Genomic DNA, 11,190 nt, shown 5'->3' with positions numbered 1-11,190 from the left:
CTTTATTTTGCGAAATTCTTGCTATTTTACTCATCCTAACCATACCCCAAAACTGAAAGTTTTTAAACTAAAAAAGAAGAACATGCAAAAGACTTCAACCCAGTCGGTTGATACAAGGCGTCAGTCGCCTTGTGAGACGCTATGTGTCTGTGCCACTCTCCCATCAAGTCTTGAGCTCATGTTTCTTTTTTCCTTTCCCCTCTTATCCTCTTATCTCTGAACGTCTCGTCAAGACATGCATTGCTCTCTCTCTCTCTCTCTCTCTCTCATCCTCTGTCCTCTATCCTCTTCACAAGCAACCAGGCCGTGCACACCTTCCAATCATGCTAGCCTTTCTTGCAAAGCAGAGGCATCATACACAATTCAGAGACAAGATGGCCTCGCCATTGCTGCCACAAGGAAATGTGGGTTGCTACAACATCGACTCGGTGCTATAGTGCGAAGGCATCGCTTGTCGCATGCTCCTGCAAGGCAGACACTTGAGGAAGTGGGTGGCCAATGTTGTAGCAGCGGATCTCACCACTCTAGGAAGCAGACAACAACTGCTGCAACTGTAGATCTCGTCACCCAGGGGAAGTCGACTGCGAGTGTTGCAAGCCGACTACCATTATTGCAAGTGCAAATCTCACCAGCGATGCAAGGTCATCGGTAGGTGTTGCAAGCTGCAAGACATGGATGTACACATAGCCAATGGCGGGGACTGACGCTGCAAAGGTTGAGCCGCTGCATGTTGTCACTGCTCATCGATAGTAGAGGAATGGATGTGAGTTATGTAAAGATGGGGCGCGACACTTAAAAGGGTCGGTGGTGGAGGGAAAGGGGTTCTACTGGATCTAACGGTTAGTGACATGCCAATCGAACGACGCATGAGGCAACTGATACACCACGTTTGGGATCAACCGGCTGACGCCTAGCGCCCGCCAAAAATGATTCAGCTCTTGAATGGCAATAACTGCAAAACTTAGGAGTATAATAGGTTGTACATGATCGTGTATCCATCAAAATTCGTTCAGAAAACCAGCTGTAAATGCCACCATCGTTTTATTCCAACAAGCATAATCTAGCAATTCCGTCGACGATAGTGACACTGTATGGCAGAAATTAATGATTACATGTCCTACGGATTCTATCTTCCCCTTTTCCGCCCTAAAAACCCAAGGACGGTCATAATTCACGGAGAGATAGAAATCACTATCAGAAGGTTCAACACTCAAGAAAAGCGAAGTGATAGAAGCAACTGTTACGTGGTGGAGACACTACTTCGCCTCCACTACCAAGGTGAGACTAAACAGAGCACCTTCACCTCTTGCCTTACATTTTTATAGAACTAGATAATACCCCGCACGTTGTTACGGAAAAATTTTGTAACATATCTCAATGTGATTCATTGGATGAAACATATATAAAAGGATAAAACTGAAACTACATATAATCTATTATGTTTGATCACTATATGGTTGTAAAAAATTTATTAAATATAAATAGAATAATATAATAGAAATTCGCATGTTGAGATAGGTCTTCTTTCATGCAGGTTTCATGATGAAGTGGCATGCTTGCATGTTGCGAGACATATGTTAATAAGTGTGGGTCTTTTCTCGTGCATGTTGTACGATGATATGGCGTGCTTGCATGTTAGGAGAAATAGTTAGTGGAGGCTAGCTATTTAGATATAGAAGATTTCTTGCCTTACATTTTTATAGAATTTCTTGCGTTACATGAAAACTTAAGATTTATTAGAAATTAGAAATTAGTAAATGACCAGCCCAGAACTGTTAATAGTTATTATCTCAGTACCAAATTAAATATGTTAGATCTATTTAGATATGAATATACCTAGTACTACAACGTGTCTAAATACATCCGTACCTAAACAAATCAAAGACAAGTAAAGGTTTAGGGTTTAGGATTTAGGGTTTAGGATTTAGGGTCTGTCTAGGACACATCTAAATGTGACATAAATTATGTTACATCTAAACTGGTGTCCACTTTGTTTGTGATCTTTTTTTTCTAGTTTTATTTGGTTTCTTGTTGTTGCATTATATATTTATAGGAGCTTAGATGTGACATTCTTAAAAAACATCTAGATGTGAATTAGACAAACTGTACAAGTAATTTGAGATGGAGGAAGTTTTTTTTTTTGCGTTAGTATTCTCTCCTCTCAAATACGAAGTATATCTAGAAAAAGAACTGAAAGTTTGTACTCCCTCTATTTCAAATTTGTTTCTCAAATGGATGTATCTAGCACCGAGTTAGTGCTAGATTAGTGCTAGATACATCCATTCAAGGGACAAGTTTGGGACAAGCTTTTTTTAGACGAAGGGAGTACTATACGTCGGTATGTAGTCCGTATTGAAATCTTTAAAAGGTCGTACATTTAAAAACTGAGGGAGTAATTACAAATAAAAAGAAATTCAGCTCGTGTGTGGCAAACTGGCAATAACTGCAAACCTACCGTTCACGACCGAAAAGAAAACTGCAAGTCCGCACCTGTCCGGGGAACCCGTCCCGATCCGTTCCGCAACCAGACCCGGCCAGTTTTCCCCCAGCAAGCATGGGAGTAATTGCGTTGACGACGGGGACGCTGCACGGGGAATCGGGGAGATATTAATCGATTCCTTTTCCTCTGGATTCCGGCCGTCCTTTTCCCGCACTATAAATTCCGGGGCAGCGGCAAGAATCCGCAGAGATCGCTGTCAGAAGGCCCTGCACTCAAACTCAGCAGGTGGAGGGGGGCGATAGAGGCAACGGGCCGCCGGCGATGTCGTCGTCGTGGAACTCGGTGGGGCTGGAGGTGCTCTACCAGGTCATCGGGTGGATCGCCTTCGTCGCCTGGTCCTTCAGCTTCTACCCGCAGGTCGTCCTCAACTACAGGCGCAAGAGGTGCTCCTTCTCCCCCCTTCTCTTTACCCCTTTGCCTATAGCGTTCTTGGGCTAGATCTGTTTGACCTGCTGTTCGCCTGCTCCTCAAACGGGTGTATCTAGACGTATTTCAGTGCTAGATACATCCGTTTGAGCGTCATAGTTCCGCACAGAGAAAGGTATGTGTCTTGATTTTGCCAAAAAAAAATCGTCCTATTGATGGATGGACCTGAGAAATTTGTCCGGTACCTGTGTAAGATGGATATGGTGGTAAAACGTGTCAAATGCTTAGAAAAAATGCAGCTTTGTTTGAGCTGATGATGAGCCGTGTCTTTGGCTGCTGGAAATTCTACTAATTGTCACGATTGCTTTGCTCCTGTGACAAGATAATGGCCCTGTTTACAGGAGGGGGGCATATGTGCAAAGTATAGGGGAAGGAAACAAAGCAACAGGCAGTTAGTACGGAGTAGAATGAACCTTTGGCGTATAGTAGGACATGTGGTGTATATACGCACCGTAGTTGCTTGTCGTGCTTATAAACTACTCCCTCCATTCATAAATTTAAGATGTTCTAACTTTTTTTTGAATTGTATGTATATAGACACGTTTTAGTGTGTTTGTTCACTCATTCTACTCCGTATATACTCCTAGTTCACATTGAAATATTCAAAACATCTTATATTTACACGTTGTTGTCCCTCCATCATGATTGTTGTCGATTCTTGCAGTTATGGCTAGCTAAACATCATGACTAAGAAAAGCTACTTGTGTCTGAAACTTCCGTCTAACTGGCGCCGTTTTAAATTCGTTATGCGTGAGTTCTCATATTTGGACTTATGCAGAAGTGTACCCTGTAGTGTAATCCTCTTGGTTTGTCCTTCAAAAACGTATGCAGATCTCATAATCTTATCTACCCATTGTAGACATTTCTAGCACCTCAGTTTGGTATGCCCTTTAGTTGTTGAAAATGCGTGCATGTTTAACCTTACTATTTTCCAGTTTTTTCCCTCTATATTTTAGTCTGAACTTTGAAGTATAGTTTGGTAATGTTTCAATTCTACTCAACCAGTCAAGTTTGTGTAGTATTTGATCAGCACTTCTTTTGCCTCACCCTAGATTTACCTTTCGCAATTGTGGCAGTTTGTTAACTCAGTTGTTTTCGTTTGGACCTTTACATTTGTTCAGTATTTATGTTCAACATGCAAATTCAGTTATTTTAAATAGTACTCTGACACAAGAAAAGATGTAGGCCCATCGTGGTTTTCTGTGCAACAGCTCAGAATGTTAGTGATCCAAATATCTATGTTATCATTTAAGATTTGTTCTGTGGTTTACCTGTTTTCACAAATTGCAGTGTCGTCGGTCTGAACTTCGATTTTCTGGTGCTGAATTTCACAAAGCACTCTTCCTACCTCATATACAATGCTGCTCTATTCTTCAGCCCCTTCATCCAGCAACAGTATCATGACAAGTTTGGTGATAAAGAGGTTAGGCGTCACTGCCTTATTTTTACGGATAGTTCATGGTGGGAATAATTTTAGGAGCAACATATTTTTTCAGTGTCATAGCATATTTATTATCTTGCATCATGTCTGGTCAGTTACCCATAGTCCTTATTTTAAATAATAGCCATGCTTGTTAAACACACAATTATCATAACAGGTGCACTGGAACAAAAGGTCTCTGTTCTAGTTTGTTGTATTCCAGAAGAATTATAAAGCTAAATAGTCTTACTGGGGTACATACCCAGAGCATATTTGACTGATGATCAAATGGCAAACTAATGGTTTCAGCCACACTTCTATTGGCACAATTAATTTGGATGGGGTAACACGTGGCTGGATCCTTACCTAAGGGACTTCCCTATACTCGTGTGTTTTTATTTCTATGTGAATTAGGCAGGAAGACCATTTTAGCATCTTTATGTTAGCTATACAGATTAACGGTAGAAACTCAAGGTAGCTGTACTATAGATTTTTTTTTCTTTTCATTGGTATTTATAGCAATCAGTATATTGGTATGCTCAAGGATCTTGCTTTGTGTTTGACCACTCCATTGTGCTACTTATCCATGGTTTGTGCTTGTATGATTTTAATGTTACTGTGATTTTGAAAGCTGCACTTTTTTAAAATTTTGTTAGCTATGATTAGGATTGCCACTCTCCATGAGAGCCATTATTATAGCCAGTACAACTTGTTGATGTCTATCAGGACTATTTTATGACCAATCACCAACTGGTTAAAAGCCATTCTAGACTCAATTTTAGCTGACAAATTTCACATCATTTCTGTGTAACCGAATTTGGTAATTGTCATCTATAGTTCTTTATGGCTTCTTTTATTTGTTCAGGGCAAATATTGGATGCAAATAATTACAAATTGTATTAGTATGTCTAGCAAGTTTGATAATTCCAAAGAAAGTCTAGATGTACATATGATTTGATATTTTTATTAGTAGCATTTATATTGTAATAACATGTTAGTACTTTTAAAGAAAAAGATTCCATTCCATGTATTTTGTTATGTTGTACGTACTTGTGAAACAAAATACGCTAGGTCATTCTTTTATTATCATGACTCCCATCGATCTTGAATAGATGCTGTATTCGGAAGTTTGTAGTTAATGTTCTAAAATCTTGAACATTAATTTTTTTAGATTTGCCACCTAATAATCTTGTTTGATTTATTTGCTGCCACAGATACTCTAATATCATTATATTTTTAATATTGTTTGCTAATATATAGCTACAATAACTTTTTTCTCGAATACGCACGAGTGTGCGTATTGGAGGAGATAGCGGGAGTAAAGAGCCCCTCCACATTGGCATTTACATATTGCGCAACACCAACTCCACCTAGATAGCTACAATAACTACAAAAAAAATTGGGGTAGTATCAAGATTATATCTACCCAGGCCTAAAATTAACATTAACTAAATGTATTGTTTGATGCAGATGATTCCTGTTGCTGCAAATGATGTTGCTTTCTCTCTACATGCAGTGGCCTTGACATCTTTTACCCTTTACCAAGTTTTTATTTATGAGGTTAGTTTACTTGTCCTCAGGGACTGCAGATACATCTTCTAAATCGTGAAACTTAATATCGAATGTTTGAACTTGAAATATACAGCGTGGAAACCAGAAAGTCTCCAAAGTGTGCATATCAATCTCTGCTGTTGTCTGGTCAGCTGCTATTGTTTGCCTCATTGTAGCTTGGCCAAAAAGTAACTGGCTATGGCTTATTGATGTATTCAAGTAAGTTTTTTGTACGTTCACTGTTATTAACATTGCTTGTTATTATCAGCTAAATGTTTTTAATTGATATATCTTGCTTCTGTTCGTAAAAGTGGGACTGATTTTGCTCCTATCTTTTTGAATCTCAGTTCAATACAGGTTGCGATGACAACAGTCAAGTACATCCCTCAGGTATTACTACTTGTTATCATTACTTAAGTTACAGAGTACAACCAAATGACTGTCTCCTGATGTGAATGTTGAACTAGTGATATCATATACGTAGTACAAATTACAAAATATGGACAAAGGAACACTGAAATTCAGCATGATGTATCTGCGTTCAATAATCAGCAGTTGAGAGCATTGTACATAAACTTAACTAAATATGAACACCCCAGATATGTCAAGTTTCCATTGGTTCTTGTATTTCATTTGAATGAAGTTTTCTTGTTCCATAATGTACAAATTCTCACTTCGATATTTCTAAACTAGAGCATATATAATAAGTACATAAATACAAGTGGTGTGCTGTTGTTAAGTGTCCTTTCTAACCATTATTATGTTTCCTATGTGCCTTAGGCTGTGATGAACTTCAGGCGGAAGAGTACAGTTGGTTGGAGTATTGGCAATATTTTACTTGATCTTACAGGGGGGGTGCTGAACTTTGGTCAGATGGGTGTGCAATCTATTGATCAGCGTAAGCTGCATTTTTCCTTTCATTGCAACTCATGTCATGCTCTATGTTATGTATATATATTTGGATTCTTTTCCTAACAATACAAATTGTGCTGCAGACACTTTAGTGAATTTCTATGGAAATATCGGCAAGACTCTTCTTTCATTGGTGAGCATGAGTTATTAGTCTTTTACAGACTATACGTTTTTGGTCACCTGTTAGCTTTCTGACATGTTCTCACAGTATAAAATATTACTAAATTTCATGTCCCTGAATTTGTAGGAAACTGTTTTCTTCGATGTTCTCTTCATAATTCAACACTATGTGTTGTACCCTGTCAAACGGGATGAGAATGGTAAGGCCATCATTTCTGAGAGGGTAGCTCCTCTGATCAGGCCCTCAGATAAGCCTGAAGAAGATAGTGTATGATATATGTACAGTACACGCAGTGCTGTCTCAATTTCTATCTGTTTTAACAAAGATAAACCACGATTATTTTTCATGTATTGTGAATTAACTGCTGTACATATTTCTTCACGGATTACTGTAAAAATTTAAATATTGCAGACCTTCAGTTTTGTCCTTGACATTTATACTTTGTGTAAAGATTTACAAAAAACAATATATAATTGATTTGGCTAGTGTTTATTTGCCTGTTCTATTTCCTTTTGCCTTTGACTAATCACGGCAGCAGTTTTTTAAATATCTACCACCAATGGCATGTTTCAGACAAGAATTTTGCTAAAGTGTGACAGCCACGTGTGCCGACCTCAATTTATTTTATGTTTATTTTTCATGGCATCATTGCTAAACTGTCAAGTTACCGATGGCCTATTTTATTCCTGGTATAAAAGTTTGACTATGGTAAGAAAACGATAGACGCAAATGGAGCTTTGCTTGTTTGCTAACTTGGCCTTTTTTTGGTTAGACTTTATGGTTTCAAATCGAATAATATGTAGACAAACGAGTTATTAAAGATTGGGTGCTCATTAAATGAGTTGCTCAAGGAGTACCGAGCATGCAAGTGCATGTTTTTATCATGTACTCCCTCCGTTCCTAAATACTTGTCTTTCTAGGTATTTCAACAAGTGACTACATACGGAGCAAAATAAGTGAATCTACACTCTAAAATATGTCTACATACATCCGTATGTAGTAGTCATTTGAAATGTCTAGAAAGACAAATATTTAGGAACGGAGGGAGTAGTTTAGTTGGTAATTACATGTTATATAAGTACAATTACTGTTTACACTGAAAATACTCTTAGATTTTCCACGGTAGGAACTGTCTTGCGATTCAACTAGCATTTGAGTTACTCATTTCGAAAATGGCAAATATTTCTACTGCCAAAGTAGGAGCATTTACCGTCAGCGGAAGTTCTTTGAGCGTCTCCAACCCAAACCTAGTCACTAAAGTATCTACCTGCCAGTTAGCTAAAGCAATAGAAAGTGCAACACGGAGGATCTAGTACAATTTTAGTATGCTTTAATTTACTTTTCTCTGTTTATCAATTATCAATGTGCCCAATGTAAATCGGAGGGTGTTTGAATTTTGTATGTCTGTTCATCTTTTTTGTTTACCAGACTCTGAGTACCCTGTTCTCCCCGTTCAAGTGAAAGATGGGAAAGATGGGACGGCCGTGTAAACTTGTAGGATTGGAGATGAAGATGGGACGGCTGTGTATACTTGTAGGATTGGAGATGAAGATGGGACGGCTGTGTAAACTTATAGGATTGGAGATGAAGATGGGTCTTATGGGTCCAATGAAGCATGAGGCTCCCAAGTAATAAAAACGTGTGATGGATTTACCAAGGAAAGCAAAAGGGCTCAACGATGAAACGTTCAAAAGAATCCTCCAAATCTGGCATTGTCCACATGTACCCACTAATAAAAATAGTATGTGCATATGTTAGCTAAGAAGAAGCATTGGAAATCAAATATTCTAGTACATGCCAATTCTACTCATGTAGTCTTTACCACAAGAAAACAAACCGCACACAATTCTACTCGTGATTGTTAGCGCAAGTAACACAAAATAAACACACCATGAGTTGACCTATATGTGGATTGGTTATTCTCATCTCAAGATCGTGATCTCGAGTGACAACTAAGAAGTATATTCCAGGTTAACTTTGATAGGTTAGTTTTGGTGATTGAGAGAAACATCAGTAATGAGAGAAATATCAGTAATGAGATTAAGGCATCGTTGAGATTTTTGCTTCCGCTGATGATTTAATTAATTGGTATATTTTGCACAAACATATACCATGTCCATATACGCCATAAGGTGCTCCATGGGTTTAAGCAAGCAACAATAATACAGTGTCATCGGTATGAGTGCCTTAGGGGTTTTCTAGTCATGAATTGTTTTGTGATTAGAGTACATCTTGAAACCGGTTTTTTGTCAATGGACTCACCTGTAAAGAGGGCAAAATGTCCAAGAATTGCCTTAATCACAGTCAAAAGGTCTTTGACAAGACGAAAATGAAAGAACATTTCTGATCATTGACAAAAACTAGGGTAAACTATTGAGTGGGAATGAACTAGGGAAAATGCTTTGGAGGCTCATCTAACATTTGCGTCAACCTTTGCGTACCACGCGTCCTCATGGGTCCATGCCCATTGCTCTCATACTCGACCTCATCCTCTCCTAGTACTCATTCTTTTTCTCTCCCCTGCTCACAACTCCCCTCCCTGTTTACCTCCCACCCTCCCGTCGCCGCCACTGTTGCTGCAAGGCTACACCACCAATGCCGACCTTGTTGTGCCAGATCCAAAGATGTCGCACGGTGCGCGCGCGCTGCTGCAAGCCGGCCATTGGAGCCGCAAAGGGGGAGGGGTGGCGATGCTGCAAGCATCAGTGCGAGCTGCTGCTAGGGGAGCCTGTCGTGCTTCAAAGGGCGCGTCGTCGGTGTTGCTCCCAGGCGAGGCTCGATGTTGCAAGCTTGACCACCGACGCTACAAGCATGCCGCTCTACAAAGGTGGTCGCCGTTGTGCTTCTTTGCGGCACGAACTGAACACTAGAGTGTCAGTGTTGCAAGGGCGGCGCGTCTGTTGCGAGTCATTGCTGCAAGTCGGCAGGGGTGGGGGTAGATCTCGTTGCGAGTCGACACTACTCCAGACCTGTTGGCGGCTGGGGTGAGACGAATGGGTGCTGCTGCAGCGGAGCTCGTGGTTTGCGGACTTGCGAGGCGAGGGAAGTGTGTGTTTTGCGAAGGTGCGAGATGAGAAGGGTGGGTGTCGAGGTGGCTGATCCCTGATCTGGCTGGTGCCTAGCATGACGATCCATGAAATAAGGGTAGAAATGTAAAACAACCTTTGTTTAAATGGATAGATGAATATAAAATTATATAGTACATGAATATATTTTAAAGATGTGATGAGCATTTTATTCCATACATACACACATTTTTATTTTTTCCAAATAATTTTTTTTATTTTTTGGAACTGATTTTCTAACATCCTTAATTTTCCACTCCCTCCGCCCCAAAAGGCTTGTTTTAGATTTGTCTTACGGATGTATCTAGACATGTGTTAGAAAGCTAAGAGGTAAGATATGGGTGTTTAGATATACTCCCTCCATCCAAAAATATTTGTCATCAAAATGGATAAAAGGAGATGTATCGAGATGTTTATTACTCCCTCCGTTCCAAATTACTCGTCGCAGAAATGGATGTATCTACAACCAAAATATATCTAGATACATCCATATCTTTTTTTGAGCATCAGTACAAACACAAGCGCTCATATACACGCGCATACACTCATCCCTATGAACGCACATACGCACACCCTACCCCTATGAGCACCTCCGAGAGACCGAGCCGGCATATCATCTTGAGATTTACGAAGTCACCGTAGGCGCCTCGTCGTCGACAGGAACATCTCCTCCCACTGAAAGCGCATTGCCGGAAATCCTGAAATAAATCCAGGAATAATGCGAGCATCAGGATTTGAACCCTGGTGAGTTGGGGATACCACTGTCCACCTAACCAATTCAATCACAGGTTGAGTAATTCGGAACGGAGGGAGTAGATACATACATACGGAAGTAATATTACTTGTCGCTCGGATGGATGTATGTTTCATCGGAATAGGTCTAGATACATCCGTAGGGACAAGTTAGAGTATTTAAATCCCCTTTCCATAGTTCCTTTTCTTTAAATCTGTTATAAATAAATAATGAAAACGAAACGGGCCCAACTCCTCGGCGACGCCAGCCAACCTCGCGCCGCACTCCACCACCAGACCAGACCAGACGAGAGCGCCCGTAAACGGAAGCCGACGCCACCGAGAGCGGCCAGCCGAACCCGATGCCGCCGCCCAACTCCTCCTCCCTCCCGCTCGCCGCCGCCCCCATGTCCGACCCCTCCCCCTCCCCCTCCCCGCCCCCCAACCCCCTCGCCGCCGCCTC

General features: G+C 40.4%; 2 protein-coding genes across 3 annotated transcripts in view; both read left to right on the top strand.

Moving 5' to 3' along the window:
• Positions 1 to 2,502: 2,502 nt before the first annotated feature.
• Positions 2,503 to 8,713, top strand: LOC119330040 (cystinosin homolog). 2 transcript variants are annotated; one of them, XM_037603147.1, is made up of 9 exons: positions 2,503 to 2,883; positions 4,217 to 4,349; positions 5,817 to 5,906; positions 5,992 to 6,116; positions 6,245 to 6,287; positions 6,678 to 6,795; positions 6,893 to 6,942; positions 7,057 to 7,129; positions 8,359 to 8,713. In XM_037603147.1, exons 1-9 carry the CDS (start codon positions 2,762 to 2,764, stop codon positions 8,418 to 8,420), a joined length of 816 nt encoding a protein of 271 aa, XP_037459044.1. In that variant the 5' UTR covers positions 2,503 to 2,761; the 3' UTR covers positions 8,421 to 8,713. The 2 variants fall into 2 exon arrangements, with proteins under 2 accessions (XP_037459044.1, XP_037459043.1); XM_037603146.1 differs by lacking the exon at positions 8,359 to 8,713 and having other exon boundaries at positions 2,505 to 2,883; positions 7,057 to 7,422.
• Positions 8,714 to 11,089: 2,376 nt separating this feature from the next.
• The window catches only part of LOC119333277 (protein TIC 22, chloroplastic-like), a 4,240-nt gene continuing 4,139 nt past the window's right edge, over positions 11,090 to 11,190 (top strand). The window contains exon 1 of the mRNA XM_037606222.1: positions 11,090 to 11,136. Within this exon, the coding sequence (XP_037462119.1) occupies positions 11,090 to 11,136 (47 nt within the window). The remainder of the gene's footprint in view (positions 11,137 to 11,190) is intronic.

This window comes from Triticum dicoccoides, chromosome 7A (assembly GCF_002162155.2).
Source record: "Triticum dicoccoides isolate Atlit2015 ecotype Zavitan chromosome 7A, WEW_v2.0, whole genome shotgun sequence".
Lineage (NCBI taxonomy): Eukaryota > Viridiplantae > Streptophyta > Magnoliopsida > Poales > Poaceae > Triticum > Triticum dicoccoides.
This window is presented reverse-complemented; position numbering and strand designations above follow the sequence as displayed.